At 48.5% G+C, this 21,698-nt stretch overlaps 2 protein-coding genes across 6 annotated transcripts; one reads left to right on the top strand and one right to left on the bottom strand.

The window, feature by feature from the left end:
* Window positions 1-8,275: 8,275 nt before the first annotated feature.
* On the bottom strand, window positions 8,276-19,588 carry POLR3GL (RNA polymerase III subunit GL). Of its 4 annotated transcripts, XM_074349341.1 has the most exons (11): window positions 19,449-19,588; window positions 16,265-16,388; window positions 15,159-15,278; window positions 11,960-12,034; window positions 11,395-11,562; window positions 10,924-11,053; window positions 10,012-10,080; window positions 9,620-9,676; window positions 9,333-9,406; window positions 9,100-9,213; window positions 8,276-8,788 (listed from the first exon to the last, which is right to left on the bottom strand). In XM_074349341.1, the coding sequence occupies exons 5-11, from the start codon at window positions 11,518-11,520 to the stop codon at window positions 8,702-8,704; spliced, it is 657 nt and encodes a 218-aa protein (XP_074205442.1). In that variant the 5' UTR covers window positions 11,521-11,562; window positions 11,960-12,034; window positions 15,159-15,278; window positions 16,265-16,388; window positions 19,449-19,588; the 3' UTR covers window positions 8,276-8,701. The 4 variants fall into 4 exon arrangements, with proteins under 4 accessions (XP_074205442.1, XP_074205443.1, XP_074205441.1 ...); XM_074349342.1 differs by lacking the exon at window positions 11,960-12,034 and having other exon boundaries at window positions 15,068-15,278; XM_074349340.1 differs by lacking the exons at window positions 11,960-12,034; window positions 15,159-15,278.
* On the top strand, window positions 18,192-21,578 carry ANKRD34A (ankyrin repeat domain 34A). Of its 2 annotated transcripts, none has more exons than XM_010968237.3 (2): window positions 18,192-18,599; window positions 19,148-21,578. In XM_010968237.3, the coding sequence occupies exon 2, from the start codon at window positions 19,263-19,265 to the stop codon at window positions 20,751-20,753; it is 1,491 nt and encodes a 496-aa protein (XP_010966539.1). In that variant the 5' UTR covers window positions 18,192-18,599; window positions 19,148-19,262; the 3' UTR covers window positions 20,754-21,578. The 2 variants fall into 2 exon arrangements, with proteins under 2 accessions (XP_010966539.1, XP_045361185.1); XM_045505229.2 differs by having other exon boundaries at window positions 18,192-18,764.
* Window positions 21,579-21,698: the final 120 nt, after the last annotated feature.

Here is a 21,698-nt window from a genome sequence, read left to right as displayed (position 1 = left end):
ACATAAATTGAACAGAAAGTGAGATTGAAAAGATTCTTTTCCACTTCAGTCTTTGTTTGTCTGTGTCTAACTTTCATTCTCAGTAGCTTCTTGCTCTCTCCTGGCTCTTTGTCTGTTTTTCTTTACCAAGGTGTCAATCTCTAGCTCTCTGTTCCATGGTGACTGTCACCTTCACTCTTACCTCTGCCTCCTCCTTTTCTTACCTGTTCGAGAATTTAGTGGCTCCTCCATCTTTCAAATTTGTGACCAACCAGGAAACTAGGTCAAAGTTGATGGAAAAGTTTTTCTGGGGCTTGTTTTCCAGGGGCCAGAGGGGTGGGGCAAGGACAAGAGCAAGCCAGAGGGCAGGACAAGGAGCTGGAGAGCACAGAGCACAAAAGCCTGGTTGTTTGTGTGCACAGCCTGGTACATGAGATGAGAATGGGATAGTGGGGAGAGGGCAAATAAATTACACCCAAGGTCTGATAGAGATCTGATCCTTGAAAGGCCAGAACATAAGCACCCTCTCCTGCTACCCTCACACCTCAGATCCACAGAACTCTCTATGATGATGGAAATGTTCTATATTTGTACTAACACGGTGGCCACTATCCATCACATATCTCACAAGTGAGCAGTGAGCTCTGAAATGTGATGAACTGAATTGTTATTTTTGTTTAGTTTAAATTGAATTAGGTCCATGTGACAAGTGACTATCATACTGAACAGAGCAGCAAAATCTGAGGAAGGAAGCAAGCAGCTGTAGCTGTTCACCCGGAGGAAACCCAGAGCCTCCCTCACAGTGCAGGGTTCTCCCCTGGACTTCCCTTTGCCTTCTACACGCGACTTCTACTCACCCCAGGACAGTTGCTGCAGATGGGCTTGCTAAGTCCTCTTCCTTGGGTGCTGACCCAGCTGCTTCTCCACTTATGAGGGTGGATATTTTGGGTCTTCCTTTCCCATGCTCTCCTCACATGTCTTTTAATTTTTAAAGAGCCATAACCTACATGCACAGCCATTAAAGAAAATTCAGTTCTTGGTATCACTTATTCATTAGGTCCAATCTGGCATAGAAAGATCTGAAAGGAGACAGAAAGAAAACAACCCAAAGAGAGACAAGAGCTACAGAAAGTAAAATTCACGAGAAAACACAAGCAGTCCCCCAACCAGGGTCTTTGGCTACCTTGATCGCCCTGAACAGACTAGAAACACAAGAAGTAGAATTGGGGTTGAGGCACTGGAAGGGAAAAGTGTGGTGAGAAGCTCTGACCAAGCACCTGGTCAACAAAAAGCAATCACATCAGAGCTGACGGTTATGAAGTGAGGTGAAGGGCTGACTTTTGCCCAGTTCTTTCAGTAGCATATAGACCCCGTCCTGGTAGTTTTTTCCCTTGGACTATCTCAAGGTGACGGAATGCATAAGGTGGATAAGGAAAATATTTTACTGACCCTCCAATGGCCCAGCCCCTGTCCCAAGCATCCTGACCTCAACAGTTCTGGAAAAGAAGAAACTTGTCTCGTTCTCTGTTCTGAGCCTACATCCACCTCCATTTCCTAAGCTGGAAAACTCCCTCTTACAGATGGCTGCAGATTCAGGACTGCAGGTTCTGGCCCAGTAGGTGCGGATATAGCCTAGGAAAAGTTCAGGGAGAGAGTGTACAGTGTGGTAACCAAGCACCGGTACCCCAGAGCCAGACTATTTAAATTCAAATCCTACTTCTACTACCTAACAAGCCCTATGACCTTGGGTCACTTGGCTCTGTGCTACAGTTTGTTTATCTGTCAAATGTGAAATAATAATAGTACCCACCTCAGAAGATTGTTGTGAGGATTTTGAAAAGTATGTGTGAAGTGTTAGAACAATGGCAAGTAAGTGCTCCTTATCAAAAATAAAAGAGGAGGCATATCCATCGCCACCACTTAAAGTAGCTCATTCCCGGCATGTCCCCAAAATCGCTCTTCCTCTCTGACCCATCAGAAGTGACTCCACTCTCTCTTTGCCCCTCTTCATTCCCTTCCTGTGTTTGGAGAACGAAACATTCTGAGAAGAGGTCAGTGTGTAGAAGCTGACTCAACCTGAGTTAATTTTGAGGTGGGAGAGAGGTGGCTCACTCTGGGACTGTCACCCCCAGGCCAGGACAGGCACATGCCCACGGGACAGCTCTGGGAGCACCAGAGCTCTCCCTCTCACACTCCCAGTGGGATTCACAGGCCTCTGGAGTAACTCTGTCACCTTCTGGAAATTAACTCATTGAACTTTCGTAACTTTTCAGGATACAACTCCAGGGGAAAGCTTCCCACAGTTTGGAGTGATAAACTGAGAAACAGAGAGGCTGGACATACAGTGTGACACTACAGAGGACTCGCACACTCCTCATTTGAAGGTGTTGCACCTCATTTGATTTATTTCTCTGAGGTGGACCAGATTGAGTAGCACAAAAGCCAGTAGAGGGGAGTCCCCCAGTGAGGTCCAATTTAGTTTATGTAGGCTGTTCCTGTCTTGTCCTGAACTCTCCCTTGGTGTGACCCTGCTGCTCTCTCTGCTGGGCCTGTTACGTAAGGAGAAAAGAATGAACGGACTCCAAAGGCTGGGGTTTTTCTGACTACCACTTGATTGGTCATCTCCAGGCAATGGAGTGATGCGAGAAGGAAGAGGAAAGGCAGAACGTGGGGACGTAATTGTGCTTCCCACATGCCTGGAGTTCTGGGATGTCAAGCAAGCTCCATTCTCCTTCCTTGTTGGGCGATGGAGCTGCTGACCATCTCTCCAAGCCAATCAAATGGTCAGTAAACAGGTTCTTGGAAATGTCTGGCTGGGTACCCAGCGTGAATATTTTTAACCTCCTGAACAGATGGACAGAGGAAGAATTTCAGTTGCAGGGAGGGGAGGTGGGGTTCAGGGGCGTGAGAACTGTGTTTCCCTTATATGGTTCTGTGGCTAACCATCCCTCTCTCCCCACTTCACCTGTCCAAATTCTGACTTCCTCCTGCATCTATCCAGGCTCACAGCTTCGTTCCTTCCTTTGTCTCCTGTTTTCCCATTTCTCTCTATTCCTGGTCTTTCCTGCTTGTCTTACCTTCCAACTTTGAGGAACTTTTGGTTTCTATTCCAGACCCCAAGATGTTTGTAGCTCCATATCCCTGTAGATCAGGGGAAAGGTGCTCCCCTTAGAGAAAGGTGTAGTCTCCCTTTGGTACCCACAGGCTTCTCTTCAGCTCTGCCTCCCCAAGCAGTCCTGCAGGAGAGCTCCACACTCTCCTGCAGCCTCATGAACCTCACGGCCTCCAACTCTTGGGGACAGAATTTGAGACCTTGGAAGCCCAGAGTTGGGCCTCACATACCTTTGGAAAGTAGAAGAAATTGGTAGTTGGTAGAGGTCAGAGACAGCAAGCTGTGGGCCCAGAGGTGGAATCAGCTTGCAGACATTTAGAAAGTTGTACGGTTTCTTCCTAAATATTTGAATTGGTTGTAAACATTAAAAATTTAGATTTCACTAAAATCTATTGTTCCGGCTTCCCTTAAAAAGCAACCATATTTATTAACACGGAGCCCACATTCCTTCATGGCATTGAACCCCTAGAGCTAATAAAAGGATCAGGCCGACTCCCGTCTGCCAGTTCCCACCACTCCCTATCACATTACACCACCTGCTTCACTCCTTTATACTCTTCACTTGTCTGGTGTTAGGGTTTCTCTCAGGTTGCCATCTCTGCTCTAAGTAGAGCTTCTCACATATTTCCTCTGAAGGACCCCTAAGATTAGGGAGAGTGAATTCCCCCCCTGGGATTCTGGAACAGTCCAAAGGAGCCTGCCACAAGCCAGAAATGTGTTTGAACACTTTATGTTTAAAAAGTGCAAATTTTGATTTACATTGAAGAATATATTTGTGTGGTTTTAGTATAAAAAGAATTTATCTTCCCCCATCAAATGTTAAAAGTAAAATTGACACTCTGCCTCTTTAGCTTTTTTTATTTCCTTTTTTTTTTTGCAGGGTTGGGGGAGATAACTAACTTTATTTATTTAAATGGAGGTCCTGGGGATTGAACCTAGGACCCTGAGCATACAAAACATGCACTCTACCACTGAGCTACACCCTCCTCCTTACAACTGGCACTCTGGAAGATGTGCTGTGTCGTAGTCTGTGGCTCCAAATATTTCTCACTTCATCACCCACTGATAACCTAATTTAAGTAGCACTATGCTAAAAATGTAAGGCAAGGAAAGACATGGAAAGAAAGACATGAAGAGAGAGTCAAAAAAGGAAAAGAATCTGAAAGACAAGAAGAATGAATGTGAATGGCAGCTGTCTTCCTGGCTCTCAGCCCTCCTGACCTGGCCCCGTCCGGCTCCTGAGACGTCTGTAGACGTCCCTGATTTCTCTGGACAGGTGTCAGGGTGGTGGCTCAGGATGAAAGGCAAGTCTCAAAACAGGAGCCAAGCCAAGTAAGAGAGAGGTGAGGGGCCAAGAGCAGCCAAGTATGGTCAGACAGGAGAGACCGTCCAGCGGCCAGGAGAGAGGCTCAGAGACAGGAAGCCCAGGGCTGAGAACGGACTGGCCAGCAGTTGCCCTTTCTCTCGCTGAGACCATCTTTGTTTCACTTCCTTTTAACAACCGCGGCCTGAGAAAAACAAGGTGAAGGAGTTACCTTGGCCTCCTCAGAGGAGGGCATTGCCTCTCCAGGATGGCTGCATCTCTGGCCAGAGCAGAGCATAGGGAGGGCGAGGACCGGGGCTTCTCTCTCTGTCCACATGGGATTCGATCTGTTCTCTCCAAGACAAGAAACACCCCAAATCTGTGTCCCCGACTTAGATGAGTTTGTTCCCCCACCCTCTTTTGGTAAAAGGCAGAGACAGGTCTAACCTCCCTCCTATTCTGGTACTGTCAATGCTGCCCTCAGTGTGACAGAGAATGTTAGAGACAGAATTGGATAGGGGACATAGCCCCCACCCTGCCCTGGTCGGGACTGGGTCTGAGGAATCCCTGCATTCCTTCCCCTGAAGCCTTGGCTCCCCAAGGCGACCACACTTAGCCTCTCAGCTCCTGCAGTCAGGGCTGGGTTGCTGTCTTCCCACCGACTCCCATTATAGCTGGAGGGAGAACTTCCCTTCCCTCCAGAGTACAAAACGGCAAACTAAGTCCTGTTGGGGATAGGGCACAAACCTTTCTGAGGGGATACTAAGAAACTGGAACTTATTTTCAGCTTTCTGGTCCCAGATGACCTTGGGGGAAAAAAATGAGCCTCAGTATAGGGGAAAAGCCAGTGAAGGGGTCACCTCTGGTCTGGCCAAATTAGCTAACTGAGCTATTCCTATCCAGCTCATTTCCCTTCTTCCTTCTCTGTCCTCTGGCCAGATATGTTACATGCGGGGAGACAGAGAGGACCTGCCCTACAGGCCCCTTCCTCGGTCAGAAATTTTTTGGTGGTCTGCTTGACTTGAGTCCTGGCTGGCTGATAGTGACCTTGAACTCTGCTGCAGGGCTGTCTCCTTCTTTGCTGGTTAATGGAATTGTTGATCCTCCTGCTACTCTGGCTGAAGCAGGTTCTTGGAAAGGACTGGCTACATGCCTGAGGTATCTTTAGCTTGCCCAGCTGAAAAAAAGGTGAGGAAATCCAGCAGACAGAATGAATTCAGCAAAAGCTGGACACATCCTGACCTTTGTTCTCAGAATCATCTGGATGCTTGCGGGTGGACCAGCATCAGCGGAAGGATTCCTAGTGGACATCCAACCCAAATTCTCCTTCACACGTGAGGAGTCTAAGGCTTGGAGACATGACTTTCCCAAGGGCACAGAGCTGCGGACTGGTGAAACTGGGACCATAAGCCAGTGCTCTGCTCAGCTGAGATGGCAGCTTTCCCTCTTGGCTTAGTTCTTAAACCTGCCTAGGCCTATAAGCCACCCTTCCTTCCTTTCAAAATTTAAACAGCAATAAAAATGAATTGAGGAAAATAATTGTCTTTTCTGCACAAAACCATGGGTGTCCTGTCCACCCAACATTTGACCCTTCAGTTTTCTTTGGTCTCCACTCTCAACCTTCTAAGCTGCAGGTTGCATCCAGGTCTCCCATTCAGCCCTCCCTCCAACTGCTTGAGTCCCTACACTTAAATTTGCAGACTCCAATCTCAAGCTTCCTCCTCCAAGGTTGGGGGGTGGGCGGGAGGACCAGGAGGTTAGGGATGGAACATGGGATAGGGAAGGGTAAGACTCTTGCCTGAGAACCTACCCTGCCTGGGGCCAGAGCAGCCTAGGCTGTAGGCGTGGGAACAGTCTGTTCCACAGGAGCAGGCCCTAGCAGGCATGTAGGAAAGGGCTGAGCCAGAACCACGTGGGTCCTCCCTAAATGTGTGCGAGCAGGGCCTCAGCCTCTGAACTCTCGGGTGGTCCTCCCGAGCCCTGACTCCATTTACTGAGCCATAGGCTTTGGCCTCAGCCTGCCCAGTGGAACCTATGGAAAGTAGGGGAGAGGTCAGTGGAAACAGTCTAGCTCACGCCTGGAACTGCTCCGGAATCTGGGCAAGCTGCTGGGTCCCCTGCGTCTGGCTTTGTTCAGCAAGGTCACCTGCCAGGAGGGACAGGAGGCCAGATAGGAAACAGTCCAAGAATGGTCTAATCTTTCTGACACTGTGTCTTTGAGGCAGCACAGTTGATCCCAAGTGGTCACTCTAACCTTTATCCTTTCCCCTATTTCATGGGAAAAGGATGAGTGTATACAGAGGTGGGGGCGGGGATGTGTTCAGTTCTCCTCTACTGTCTCTTGTCTAGAATCTTCTTTGTTCCCACTCTTGTAAGTTCCCCATGCTGGCTTAGGTGGGATTTAGGAGGTCAGCTGTGCCCCCAGCATAGACACAGATACAGTTAACCAGATTAGGTCTGGTATGTGTGTATGTGCCGGGGAGAAAGGCAAAAGGAGATTTTTCAGGGTCTTTTATTTTTGTTTCTTGCTGATTTCTTCCTAGCGACAATCACAGACTACAGGGTGACTATGGGAAACCCCAGTGGCAGGTTCCCTGGCCCCTCCCCCTACTCCACTCACACCATACCTCAGACAACTAGAAAAGGAAACACATCAATCAGCACAAATTGCTCAATAGCTCTGGAATGTTCTATGTCTATTCCTGTTTCCTTCTCTGTTCTCTTGCCTGCTTCTGTCTTAGCACCTCCCACCTCACCCAAACCAGGCTTTTCAGGTGCTTCCCCTCAATGGAGTCACAGCACTTACTCATTCTTTACAATGGGGTCAGAAACATCTAGCATTAGATGGCCCGTCTCTACCCCTTGACGCTGTAGGGAATTCAGCTTGCCTGCCTGAATATGGTTGGGGAATTTCTTGAAGATTCTCCTGCATCCCATCTTTATGGCTTTCAAATGTTTAGTGAGGTCGCTATGACAGCATCCCAGAGATCTGTGCCTGCCTCCTTACCCAGTCCCCATTCTGGACACGCAGCTCGCCCGTGACTGTTGCATGTCAAGTGACTGGAACCAATCAGTTCATTTAGGGCTCCCCTGGAAGCCAATCAGAGCCACGGGAAGTGACCTCACCCCAGGGAGAACTGTGTGGGCGAGAAAGCACCTCTCAGAGCTGAGTGTCCCTAAGTCACTCCCTTCCTCCCCACCCTCCTTACTTCCTGTAAAGCAAGACGGCCACCCCCTTCCCTTCCCCACAAGAAGAGAGTGAGAGAAAGGCTAACTAAATTCCAGAAAGGAAGAACCAGAAGAGAAACTGAAACTCAGTCACACAGCAGCTTTTGTGTAGAGAATAGGATGTTCAGGGGCTCCCTCTTCACAGACATACATCGAAGTGGGGCCTCCAGGGCCTGGAAGAGGGTGAGCGAGTGAACAAGCGAGCTAAAGAAGAACCAGCACCTCCTCCCTACCCCCTCCCCGCACCTGGCTTTCTTGACTCTCCCCACAAAAATAGCTCTAATCATTCCTTGTAAACAAGGACAGGATCAAGGTCAAGTGTGGGAAAGCGAGGGCCTGTGAACACATGTGAACAGAGACAATTGTGTCCCCACTGCCTGAGGATCAGAGGCTCAGAAGCCAGCTGGTCTCTAGGGCATGGGCTGTTCTTTACAACTCACCCTGCAAAGCCCTGCAGGTGAGTTCCTGAACAGTCCTTGCAGAGCTAGACTGGGGGTCCCAGCAGTGGGTAGCAGGGAAGGGGCAAAGGACCCAAAGGCTGTAACCCCCACTGTGTGACCCTGGACTCTTAGCAGGGAAGGAGAGAAGAATGGCTCACTGGGCACCCCCTTCGTTCTCCAGCCCTCTCCCACTAAGCCTCACCTGGTCAGAGAGACAGATAAAAACATTTTATTTAAAAATATAAAACTGTCCTTACTCCTCCTAACTGCTCCCACACCATTATCTCCACAAAGAACTATTAAAAATGGGTAGGGGCATGTGCACAGCTGTCTAAACTCAACAACTTTGGTCCTTCTTTCAACCCTCCTTTCTCCCTTGCATACAGTTCAGACACTGGTCCCTTGCCCTTTCCCCAGGATATCAGAGGTACTACAATGTCAGAGGAGAGAGGGAGGGGAAGGGTAGAAAAGAGCTATCTGCTGTCATTCTCCATTCCCATCTCCAGGGACCAAACAGGTTATCTGGACTGTGAGCAAATGGTTTGCTTGTCCACAAAACCAAATTATAGGGGACAATTACTCTCTGTATCCTAAATTTAAAAAGATATGAAGGTCCAGGGTATTGTTTAGAGTCCTTCTTCAGTATATAGCCTCATCCATATTGTCATCACTGTCACCCCCAAAGTCCTCTCCATTGTCAAAATATGACATGATGTAATCAGTTTCCTGAAATAGAAAAAGAAAGAAAGGATGGAAGGAACATGGATCAGGCAGGCGTTCAGCATTCTCCTTCCTCCCTGCGTACCAGTCCCCTTCCCTCCCCATCACACCATTCCAGGCATGGGAAGGCCTTCCAAGCTGTAGTTCACTCTTGAGAAGCGCTTGAGGACAGAGAAAGTAGAGGCCACAATCCTCTGGAGGCACTGTCCCCTCTGGCCCTCCCGCCCTCTGAAGACAGCATCCCGTGGACGGAGCTGCGATCCCCAGAGCTCAGGAGTGGAAGGGAGCGGGACTAGGAGTGAAAGGAGGCCCCTCACCTCCTCATGCTCCTCTTCGTCATACTCCTCCTCCTCCTCCTCTTCCTTCTCTTCTTCTTCTTCTTTCTCCTCATCTTCCTCTGAAGTCACTTCCTCCTCCTTCTTCTCCAGGGTCTTGTGTGAGGGTGAATAGGAAGAGAGATGCAGGTGCAGACCACAGAAGGGAAAGCTTAGGGTCAAAGGGGAGGGATGGACCAGGGCCCGGGAGGTCTCCATGCAAATCTCTTCCTTACCTCTAGTTTCTGTATTGTGTCCTCCTTATCTTCTGTGGTCTTAGGGGGCCTCTTGGGGAGTAGAATGGTGGTCCCTGGTGAGAGGATCAAAAGGTGAACCATCAGGGAACAGACTTCCTACCCCACCCTCCTGCATCCACCGTGTCACTCTGCTGCCCTCATGTGGCCACCATGGCATCCAGCAACAACACTGGGTGCAACGGGTAGGGCAGAGACCACCAGCAGCCTTGGCCCTCCAGGTGGTAAAGAAAACCTCTCTTCTCCTTCCTTTTTCCAGATACACTCACGCTCCTTCTGTAGCTTCCTTACTCGGATCTTTAGCTCTCGGGGTAGACGTCGCCAATCTAGGAAGAGCGGGAACGTAAAAGTCAGTAAGACTCTGCCTGGGGTCTCCTATGAATGGTGACTTTTAAAAGAGAGATGAGGGCCAGGGTAAGGGCGAGGAAGGTTGGGGTTGGGCCAGAGTTGCTCAGAACAAAACTGGCTTGGATGCCTCCAGAGGAGTGGGGGCTATTCAGTAGGTTTTTAGGTAGAGTCTGAAGAGTATTTTGTAGCACATCTAAGGCTCCTGATAGGGTGGAGGTGGGGACAGAGGAGGGTAAGCAGGCTGGTGTCTTATGGCCTGAGACATCTCAAGCATTTGAAAGAAGGCAAGTCAATGAAAGAGCCCATCACCTACCTGGATTCCAGTCGATGGCATTGTCAATTGGCCCTGACATCTGATATTTGTCCGAGTAACGCTCCACATCTAAGGGATCAGAGGCCAGGGTTCAAAGTTTTATTCCTTCAGTGCCCTAGAACAGGGTTGCTCCTCTGTGCCCAGTCCTCTCTGTTCCCTCACCTCAGACCCAGAGCCCAGGCGGTCAGCTTCAGTGAGGACCTTCGACACTGTCCTAACCTGCCCTTTTGCCACCCAAAGTGACAATGTTGGTTATCTCCCTTAACCTAAAGGCACGGCTCTATTAACTGGTAGTGTGGTACAGTGGAAATTATACGGGAGCGAGAAACTACGGTTTCAGTCTTCCCTCTTTCCTGCTTGTTAATGGGACGAACTCAGGCAAGTGTTTCATCTCCCTGAGCTTCAGTTTCTAGGGCTTTAGCAGGAAAACACCGGTTGTCAAAATACTGAAAAACTGTACTTCCACACCAGTTGGTAAATATCCACTACCCCAAGCCTCTCAAGTGCACCCCCTTCTCTAGCCCCTCCCGGACTCCCTGACCTCGCCCTGATCCACACACCAAAGGGGTAATAGTTTAATTAGCAGGGCTTCTCAGAGACCTCTTCCCAACCCCTTCTGATTGGCTGGTGCCTGCAATATCCAGATTGTTCAAGTTTTTATACAACCCCCCATTTACACCTGTAACATGGGCATCTTAATACTTAGCCTCCTACTGTCCAAGACTATTGCAAGATTCAAAACAAGCCATGGATACTGTAATGCATTTCAAGTGCAGGGGTAATAATTATGATCTCTCCTGTTAGGCAGTGAGCTTCCTGTGCCTCTCCTGGCCCCTCTGGGCCCCAGTGGCGCTAAGTACAGGATACTACTCACAGAAGGCACTGAAAACATGACGCTACATTCTAACTGACCTCTCTTGGGGACAGCAGGCCGAATGAAGTAGGGGAGCTGCCTCATGGCCCCTCGTAGCTCCTGCTTCAGTGCCAGGACATATTCCCCTTCCTCTCCCGAGGGCAGAGGCACTGGGCGGAACTCCAAGGGCTGAGGAGGCAGAGGCAATGGTCAGTTCAGGGAGAAAATGCTGGAGTACAAATCTGGAAGGGTCTCTCCTCTCCCCCCAATTCAATCCAACACTCCTGCTGAGCAGAGGACCAAAGGAAAATGGGGGAAGCAACACAGCATTTTGAAAGCTGGGGAGCTGAGAGTGTAAGAAGTAAGGGTAGACACTTCCTTACCTGGAAAACATCCCATGTAAGTTGGGAGTATAGAGACAGGGAGGGGCAAGGTGAGGATGATTTTATAATGGCCCAGGAGGAACCCAGGATCACATACAGTCAGCCAGGGACATGTGGAAGTCTTGGGAAAGGAGGGCAGACACTCACAGGGAAGAGAGGAGAAGGCTGCAGGGTGGGTGGGGGCAAGGCATCCCCCTTGCCAATGCCCACAGCCTCCATGCTGAAGGTCAGCTGGCCCCGGCCGCGACCCCGGCCCCCGCCCCGGCTGGCCATGGTGGAGGGGGCCTGGGGAGTCAGAGATCCAATGAGGAAAACCTGATAAAGACAAAAGCAAAGAGAAAAAGTACAGAGGAATGAATAGGAAGCCAGGGAGGTACAAGACATTCAACCATTTCTCCCTGAGACCTGAAAAGCCAGTTTAATTCCATAAATTTTGAGAAGGCACAGTGGCAGGCAAGATATTTCTAAAAATATAAACATGAATGAGACATGGCCCCAACAGGACCGATAATTGCAATGTGGCGTAACTGGAGCACCCTGGGATAAAGCTTCCCTATGTCCTTAAGTTAATTGTATGTTTATCACCATCTGCATATCTCCATATGACCTTTGACTTTTTTCTCTTCCTGGCTTTCCAAACCCAAACAGGCCCCAATTCAATCCAATGGAATGCAAGTTGAAAGAAATGATGTCCCAGTGGCAGGGAGCATACCTAGCTCCCAGATCTTGGCTTCTAATACCATCTTCCAACAAAAGGAACCAGGGCTTCTTGGAGAAAAGGCTGATTCTAGGGATGGGGCAGGAAATATGCAAGATGAGACTGAAGCATCTTGTAGTGCCAGAAAGTAAGGAAGTGCTCCCAAAACAACAACGACAGCACACACACTGATGGGGCTATGTCAAGGGGGCACAAGAGTCAACTGAAAGAGCGCCCAATGGCCAAAGTCGGAACAATTTGAGCAACAAAACAAAGCAGTATTGGATTATAACATCAAAGTATAAAATAAGCATCCATGAAATCATATTGATATAAATAAACGTTTGAATAAATTAACATACAGGAGAGAAAAAAACAAACCTCTTTTGCAGAATTCCAAATAAATTACGTAGATTCCACCTAAAGAGGGAGAATGTAACTTCCCACTCCTTAAGTGTGGCCTGTGTTGAGGGAATTGTGTCCAATACAATATTGAAAAGGTGGAGGGAGTAACTTCACAGGGTAGCAAGTGGACAAGCATTACTTCAGCCAGGTGACCAAGGTCAACATCAACAACATTAGATCATATTGTTAGTGTGCACCCTTAATACGATGTGATGAAAACAGCACTTTACCTCTGTGATTCTCCTCCCCAAAACTGATAACCCCAATCTAATCAGGAGAGAAATATCAGACAAATTCCAGCGGAGAAGCACCTATACCATATCTGACCTGTACTCTTCAAAACTGTCAAGGTCATCAAAACCAAGGAATGTTCACATTTTCATTGTAAAGAAGACAGAGCTGTTCTAGTGGCAGACTTAAAAATAAAGAAAATCACTCCTTTTGTTTTCTAGTTATACAAGCGTTACGTATTTATTCTAGAAAACTTGGAAAGACATAAAGTTATAAAGAAAAATACTTATTAGTTCATGACCATGATGTAGTAGTAATCAATACTAATATTTTCATGTGTATCCTTTCAATTGCATTTTTGTATATATACACACACATGTATTTGTGCACGTGTATATATGCATGTGTGTGCAAGGCCATGATAATGTGGTTATCCTGGATGGGATCCTGAAATGGGAAAGAGCATTAGGTAAAACTGAGGAAGTCCAAATCAAGTACAGGCCTTAAATAATTATAACGTATCGATATTGGGTCATTCGTTATAACAAATGTACCATATTAGTATACGATGTTAATAAAAGCAGGAACTGGTGCCAAGGCATATGGAAACTATCTGCTCAGTTTTTCCATATATCTAAAACTGTTTTAAGAAATAAAATCCATTAATTAAAAAAAAGAAACAAACTTGAGTAGCAATTCAAAATTCAGTTTTTCAGACCTTCCTTGTTTTTTATTACCCTGATAGTTTTAAAGAGTACTGGTCAGGAATATTACAGGGTGGTCCTCTGTTGCAATGTTTTTGATGTTTTTCTCTTGATTAGACTGGGTTTGTATGTTTGGGGGAGGGGGATCACAGAGATAAAGTGTCATTTTCAACACATTATATTAAGGCTATATACTAACAACATGCTAGTTATGGAACAATAGGAGACAATACAGTACAGAATTATGATCTCTTAAATTAGTGGTTCATAATATAATTGCTCCCACAGAAAGCTAAGAAGACTGGGATGGTAAGGGGAGGTTTTAGGAATCACAAGGTCTCAAGTTAGGAACACCCTTTAGAAATCATGTATTCATTCATTCATTTATTCATTCCCCCAATATTTTTGAGCATCTACTATATGCCAGACACAATGGAGGTCATAGTGAATTCTCTGCTCTAAACATGCATCCTTCGTCTGATACATCATATTTAGTAAACTGTTATCCAGATAACAGGGTGTGAATCCCAGTTCTGTCACTTTCTAGCTACACAATCTTCAGCAATTTATTTAATAACTCTAGAACTGTTTCTTCATTTGTAAAATGGGAGTAATAATAATAATAAAACTATCTAATTCATTCAACAAACATTTACTGAGTTCTTACTATGTGCCAGGAACTGTTTCAAGTGCTAGGGATGTAGCAGTGAGCAAAAGGACAAAAAACTGCTGCACCCATGGAGTTTAAATGATGCTTACATTCTAGTGGAGTTATCAGTACACAAATATTTCAAGCCATGAGACTGGGTGAGATCCCTGAAGGAGTGGATGTGAACAAAGAAGAGATTCAAGGACTGAGGTTTGCTTAGAGTTTGCTATATTTGTAATAAATAAGATAAGGAGTTAACACTCATTATAGTAGAACTCATGAAAATCCAAATTTAAAGAAATCACCCCAAAAGAATAAATGTGCAAAGAACATGAATAGGCAATTAACAGAGAATGGCCAATGAAACCACTCTTTACCTATCAAACTGACAAATATTTAAAATATAATCAGGCTGGCATGAGTTTTTGTTTTGTTTTTTGGTTTTTTGGTTTTCTTTCATTTTTCAGTTTTATTACGTAGAATTGTTACAGTTTGACTGCACATATACAATATATTGCATGTAAATACATATACATAATATACTGTACATATTTTTAAAATTTACATATATGTACTGTTCATCGTTTCTAAGAACGTTTAGAGCTTTAGCTCGGCATGAGTTTTTTTTTTTTTTAGATGGACACTGTCATACCTCACTGGAAGGACTCTAAACCCAATCTTTCAGGGGAGCAATATGACCGCTTGAAGCTCCAGCCTTTTAAATGTTCATATCCTTAATCCAGTAATCCTACTTTGAAAACCTATTCTAAAGAAATCAGTTATATAGTCAGAGATATAAGTAAAAGCATGTTCATCAAAGAGCTATCCGTGGTAGCTCAAATTTTAAAATAACCTAAATAGTCCAACAAAATATGAATGGTTAAAAAAAATCAAATATCCATTTTAGACTATTATGTAGACATAAAAATGATTTCAAATAATACTTAAAGGCAGAAAAATGTTTACAATATAATATAAAGTGAGTGGAGCGTGACATAAAACTGTATTTGTTGTATGGCTCTATTTGTGTAATACGTACACACACACATACATACATGCAGAAAATGAATTGGGAGGACACATATTAAACAATAATTATTATCACGTAATTGTCATGAAATAGGTATTTTATACCTTTATAGATTTCCAAATTTTCTAGAATACATGTATATTACTTCTATAATCAGAAAACAAAAGGGATGGTTTTCTTTATCAAGAATGTTACCACTAGGATAGCTCTCTCTCTTTTACAATGGAAACGTAGAATGCATTTTCTTGAGCCATAGATTTCTTGCTTTATTTGTTGGATATTGATTGAAGGACAAATATCCAAAAATGGCATGACCTGCAAAGTGAGATAGGGAGTTCTCTTACTGAAGAAGTTTAAATTGAAGCTAGGATAACAATTTACTAAATATATTTTATGAGAGGAAGGATGCATGTCTATAGTAGAGGCTTCGCTATGATCCCCATCGTCTAGCATTGTGTCTGGCATACAGTAGATGCTCAATAAATATTTGCCAAAAGAAGGAAGGAAGGAAGGAAGGAATACATGATTTCTAAGGGCTGTTCCAAACTTGAGATCCTCTGATTCCTGAAGCCTCCCCTCACCATCCCAGTCCTCTTAGCTTTCTCCCTTCTCTGGACTGTGGGAACAATTATATTACGAACCACTAATTTAAGAGATCATAATTAGATGCTGTATTGCATTTTATTTTGTCTTTTATTGATTGTTCCCCAATTACATTAGGAGTTTAAATTCTTACTCCCCAATCAATTCCATTCAATTAACCTTTATTGGACACTATTATTAAGTACTAGAACCTGCCCTACAAAACTTCATAAGAATAGAAACATTAAAGATGGAGCGGGCACTAAGGGTTCTAATAGAAGTAGGCGTAAAAAGCTATCGACAGACTGGGGAACAATTAATTCTGCAAAAAAAAAAAGGTGGTTCAGGAAAGCTACAGGTAGGAGGTAATATTTCATCAGAGTCTTGATATATAACCGGAGCTTGTCAGCCTTTTAGGGGAATAATATTTATAGATTCAGGGGAAGCTGATGCCATAACAAAGAGTCAGAGGTACCAGAGTGATTCTTTCACTTTCTCCTTTAATATAACACCCCTATGCGCGGAAGAAAACTACGGTTCTCCAGTATACAAACAACACAGCAATGGGAGACCAGAGGAAAAGCGTAGGGAACTAGAAAGAGGCTGATCCAACAGGCTGCCGAAAAGCGTTGTCTGTGCACCCAGCAGCTTGGCCCTGGTGAACTAGCTCGGGAAGTGTGGGACGGAACCAGATCAGAGCCACCAGGTCGGAGCCTTACCTGCTGCCCCTCCCCCACGCGGAGCACACGCCGCAGCCAACTTGAAATTCGCTGTCTTCCTCAAGCTGGTGGCGTTCTAGGTCCGCCTCCCAGAGCTCCCCATTGGTGAGTTCTCCCAGCCAATCTAGGAGAAGCCAAGGAGGGAGGTCCGCCCACTTGAAGCCGGGGAGGGGAAGGAGCAACCGAGGGAATTAGCCGAAACTCAGGCTTGAGAAGCCGGGCGAGGAGAGAGATGGGGTTGCAGAATCAACCGGGGGTCAGTCTTTTCAGACCTCATCTCAGATGGAGGACCCCGCTGGCTAGCAAGAGTTCACAGAGGGAACTTGACACTCAGACTTCACCAGGGGACTCTGTCGAGAGAGCTTCTGCAGAGAAATGAACCCCCATGAAACCTGCTCCTTAGGGGTCAGTCTTTGTGTGAGTCTGTCTTCACAGCCTGGCCTCTCCTCTATTACTCCAACATTACTCCAATCTTCCCCTCAATCCTACATCACTGCTTCTCTCCAACACTACCAATGAATACTTATTTAAAAAAAAAAAAAAAGTCCTGTGGGTTGCTGCCATGTCTGTGAGAAGATGGAAAGAAAGTTTGGGGAAGGAAGGATTAGGAGTCAGAAAACCAGAGCTGGGGAGGCAGGGCTGGAGCCCAGTGTTTCCTCCATTTTCCACTGCCTTCCAGTTCCTCCTAGCCTTTGGTAAAAGAGGGCATAGTGGGAGGAGGAGTCCCACTTTCACAAAAAGCAGAAACAGAGGGAAAGCATTCAGAGTAGAAACAGATCTAGGAGTTAATCAAGAGGAATAACCCACATGTCAGGGAAAATGGCCCTGGGAGTGAAGCCTCTGGATTGGGATGGTTGTAAGTAGAGTGGCAAGCACCCAGTCATTGGAATAGGACAGAAACAGGGCTGTGAGGCCTCGGAGAACTTGCTTAACTTTACTCTCAGTCTCTTCATCTATAAGATAATTCCTACCTTATAGCATTGTTGTGAGAATTGGATGTAATGTATGTAAAGTACTTGGCACATAGTTGGTGTCCAATAAATGGTAGCTAGTGAAAAATGGGTAGCTTCCCTGCCAATACGTCTCTCTCTCCCTTCTCCGGGAACGTTGTTTTTAGTATCTTGTGTCTGGTGGCCTCCAGCCTCTAAAGTACCTCAAGTGAGTTTTCCACATCCTTAGGATTTTTTTCTGCACCCTCTACTTCCCCTGATGCTTTCCAGCTGGACACAAACTCTTTCCTAAAATATGCAGATGGAAGCTATGGTAACCATGGAGACAGGGCAGGTGGTGAGGAGAGTCAGAGACAGACAGAGAAACCGACTGCTACAGACAGGGAGAAAGACTTTAAGGAGCAATTCGAACCGAGGCCTTCAAGCAAAATGGAAAAATAATGAATCCAGGCAACACTGAGAGTTAAGAGATGCAGTGAGAGAGGATGTGTTAAAAGGTTCACTCTTCTCTACTCCTTTTCCATCTCTCTTCCCACCCCTCCTCCAAGAATATGGGGAGGCGGCATCCGGGAATGCCCTTTGCTGTATCTAAAAATGACCCCAGATATCCAGCCTCCTCATACTTATCTAAGAGGTCTGCACAAGGGAGCTGAGGTCCAAGTTTATCTGTGCTGCATGCTTCGTTTTGGGGAAGGTAGAATGAAGATGTGTCGCTGTGTCTGACTCCAGCTCCCGCTGACATTTAAACTACGAGAAGGCAGCCGGATCGCTTGCTTCTCTCTGCACAGTAAGGACCACGGCTATGGATCCCCATTGCCTCTCTCCACCTCTCTGCACTGGGTGCCATGTGCCGTGTGTGGCAGGTCAGTTCTGGCGCACAGGCGCGCTTCAACACACCATGCTCGGAGAATGAGGATCTGCAGATTGCAGATGCTCAATGAATAATTGGGATGGTCCCAGTCCGGGTCGCTGAGGAGTCTCCTAAGGAACATTTAGGTTTGTTGTGGCTGAGGGGAGGTCGGCTAAACCAGGGAAGTCAGGATTGGAGCCTCTAGCTTTTGAGGGTTTATGTGTGCATGGGTGGGGTAACGGTTTGGTGCCCGACGCCCCCAACCGCAGAGACTAGGCTATAAATAGCGAGGCAGAGCTCCGCCCCCCCCCCCCCCCCCCCCAGCCAGCTTCTCTCCTCCCGAGCCGGCGCTGTGCCCGGGGCGCACCGGGAGGAGGGACCAGGATTCTGTGCCTAGGCGCTGATACTGACACCAAGGGAATCCGGGTGCCCCCCCTCACGCCATGTGGGCCCCCAGGAACCGGGCTCCGCCACCCCAGCTGTCCAGTGGCCCTGGCCTCAGTCCTGGCCCGGCGGAGATTCTGCGGACAGACAGGTATCTATTTGGGTGTACAGTCTGGGAGGGGAAAGAGCAAGGAGTGATGCGGAACGTAGCCGGGGCAAAAGAATCCCCCAATTATCCCCCACCCGTTTTAGGTCCCAAATGCAAGCTGCCTCCCTCCCCCCATTCAAATTATGGGGCTGTGGCAACCTAAAAGAGGTTAGGAATGGGAATATGTGTGTGAATGTATGGGTGCATGTGTGTGGGTGGGTGGCGTTCAGCATCCTAGAAAGGGGGATTCCAAGTGCGGATAAGAAAAGGGGGATGCTGGAAAGGTCTGATAAGCCGTGGGGTGAGGGTGGGGGTGCGGATATTCCTGCGCGTGCACGTACGCATTTGCACGCGCGCTCATCCTTCAATGCGGGTGCACCCTTCCCACCTCCTCAGGCATGCGCTGGGGGGATGGGGGCGGCTCAAAGGCATGAGTTAGAAGGACTGTGTGCCGTGCCGTGAAGCTCTCCCCCGCCCCACGCGGGTCCTTCTACCTGTGCCTCAGTTTCCCTGCCTAAATCAGTCAATAAGATCTTTCTCTTTTTTTGCAGGGACTGGCTTCGCCACTGAGCCCTCAGACCTCTGCCAGCCACCACCCCCACACCCCTAGCCACCCTCGGCAGGTCCTAGTCCCGGCTCCATCGGTGCTTCCGCCCAGCGGCAGCTATGCTGCACACCGAGGGCCACGCTCTTCTTCGGGCCGTGGGTCAGGGTAAGCTACGCTTGGCCCGTTTGCTTCTGGAGGGGGGCGCCTACGTGAATGAGGGTGATGCCCAAGGGGAGACTGCGCTAATGGCGGCCTGTCGGGCCCGCTACGACGACCCCCAGAACAAGGCGCGCATGGTACGCTACCTCCTGGAACAAGGCGCGGACCCCAACATCGCAGATCGCCTAGGACGCACGGCCCTCATGCACGCTTGCGCGGGCGGTGGGGGCGCCGCCGTGGCCTCTCTGCTTCTTGCCCATGGCGCAGACCCCTCAGTCCGAGATCACGCGGGCGCCTCGGCGCTTGTCCACGCCCTGGACCGCGGGGATCGCGAGACCCTTGCCACGCTGCTGGACGCCTGTAAGGCCAAAGGCACGGAGGTCATCATCATCACCACCGACACCTCGCCCTCGGGCACCAAGAAGACCCGGCAGTATCTCAATTCCCCACCGTCCCCGGGGGTAGAGGACCCAGCTCCCGCTCCTCCTAGCCCAGGGGTCTGCACGTCGCCTTCGGAAATCCAGCTGCAGACTGCAGGAGGAGGAGGACGGGGGTTGCTATCCCCTCGCGCCCAGGAAGAAGAGGAGAAGCGGGACGTATTTGAATTCCCTCTTCCTAAACCCCCCGATGACCCCTCCCCTTCTGAGCCACTCCCCAAACCACCCCGTCATCCTCCAAAACCACTCAAAAGGCTCAACTCCGAGCCCTGGGGCCTAGTTGCGCCTCCTCAACCAGTCCCACCCGCCGAAGGGAGGCCGGGGATCGAGCGCCTGACCGCCGAATTCAACGGCCTGACCCTGACAGGTCGACCGCGTCTTTCCAGACGTCACAGCACTGAAGGCCCAGAGGACCCGCCCCCGTGGGCGGAGAAAGTGACCGGTGGGGGTCCTCTCTCGCGCCGAAACACCGCGCCAGAAGCTCAGGAGTCTGGCCCTCCTTCCGGGCTGAGACAGAAACTGAGCCGCATGGAGCCGGTGGAGCTCGATACCCCCGGAAATCTTTGCCCCGACTCGCCGGAGTGCAGCCGCTTGTCCCTGGAGCGCCGCCGATACAGCGCCTCCCCGCTGAGCCTCCCTCCAGCTGGCTCGGCTCCCTCCCCGCGCCAGTCCCAAGAGAGTCTGCCTGGGGCTGTGTCTCCACTCAGCGGGCGGAGGCGGAGTCCAGGGCTGCTGGAGCGGAGGGGCTCGGGGACGTTGCTCCTGGACCACATCGCGCAAACGCGGCCTGGTTTCCTGCCCCCGCTCAATGTCAGCCCCCACCCTCCCATCCCCGACATTCGCCCCCAACCCGGAGGTCGGGCGCCTTCGCTGCCCGCCCCTCCCCAGGCGGGGGCGCCAGGCTCTCCCAGGACCAAGCGCAAGTTGGTGAGGCGCCACTCCATGCAGACTGAGCAGATCCGCCTGCTAGGGGGCTTCCAGAGTCTAGGCGGGCCTGGGGAGCCCGGCCGCTGAGAGGAGTGAGAGGAGCCAAGAAGGGTGGGGATCAGGACCTCGATGGGACAGGTGGGACAACCAGCTCACACACACACCACGGACATAGGGGTCTCTTGCATGTGCTCATGGGCACGGTGCACACACACATGGGTAAACATGTGTCCACAAGCACAGTACCCATATTTGCAGGGAAGGGTAAGTACTCAATTTATTGGGCATAGGGACATGCATTCATGCCCTGGTCACTTCACATGCATGTGGGAATTACTTGTGTACCCACAGGCACGACACACACAGGGCCACTTGTGCTAGGGCCCCAAAAGGGTCCCAAACTCACTTGCATTTGTTCAAAAGCAGTAGTGAGCCCCTATTTATGGGGTAGTCTAAAATCTCTTTACCCTCCTGCAATAGCAATCCCTTGCTTTCCATGTATGCCCTGCAACACAGCCCGCTCATGATTTTGGACACTCCACCCTCTTCGTGAATCTCCACCCCATCTGCAGGTCTTGCTTCTCTCTCCAGGACTGGCTTCTTGTTCACACCCTGCTTCCAGCCCTAAACACTTTTCAGGATATCTTCTTTACTCTCCTTAGGGGTTTCCTGCAGCAATCCTAAGCCTCAGTTCTGCTGCTGCCCTTCCTGCTTTCAGCTTTACTTCTCAACTTCCTGCTTTTTCTTCCCACCCTGTTGCCCCAACCAATACAACAGGTTGTCTCATTTTCCCAGGGGGTGGGTCATGGGCTCTAAGCTGCTCTTCTGTCAGAGCTTATGAACACCCCCACAGGTAGAAGTGGGGAGTAACCCTAAATCACTTCTCTCTCCACTTGACATATCAAATAAATGTGTTCAGAAGTCTCTGTTTTGTCACTTCTGCCGGGAGTGGGGGGTGTGGGGAATGAGGAATAGGGAGGGAGGGTGATGCTAACTGCAGCTGTAAGTATCTAGAGGATACGTCAAGATTCT

This window comes from Camelus bactrianus, chromosome 21 (assembly GCF_048773025.1).
Source record: "Camelus bactrianus isolate YW-2024 breed Bactrian camel chromosome 21, ASM4877302v1, whole genome shotgun sequence".
Taxonomy (NCBI): Eukaryota; Metazoa; Chordata; class Mammalia; order Artiodactyla; family Camelidae; genus Camelus; species Camelus bactrianus.
This window is presented reverse-complemented; position numbering and strand designations above follow the sequence as displayed.

Excerpts from the sequence above, each read along its gene's own strand:
- POLR3GL (XM_074349342.1), bottom strand. The coding sequence starts at position 11,520 with ATGGCCAGCCGGGGCGGGGGCCGGGGTCGCGGCCGGGGCCAGCTGACC. Across the intron at positions 10,081-10,923 it reads GCCTGCTGTCCCCAAGAGAG|ATGTGGAGCGTTACTCGGAC; the intron begins GTCAGTTAGAAT and ends CTGATCCCTTAG. Across the intron at positions 9,407-9,619 it reads AAGGAAGCTACAGAAGGAGC|GGACCACCATTCTACTCCCC; the intron begins GTGAGTGTATCT and ends TCCTCTCACCAG.
- ANKRD34A (XM_010968237.3), top strand. The coding sequence starts at position 19,263 with ATGCTGCACACCGAGGGCCACGCTCTTCTTCGGGCCGTGGGTCAGGGT.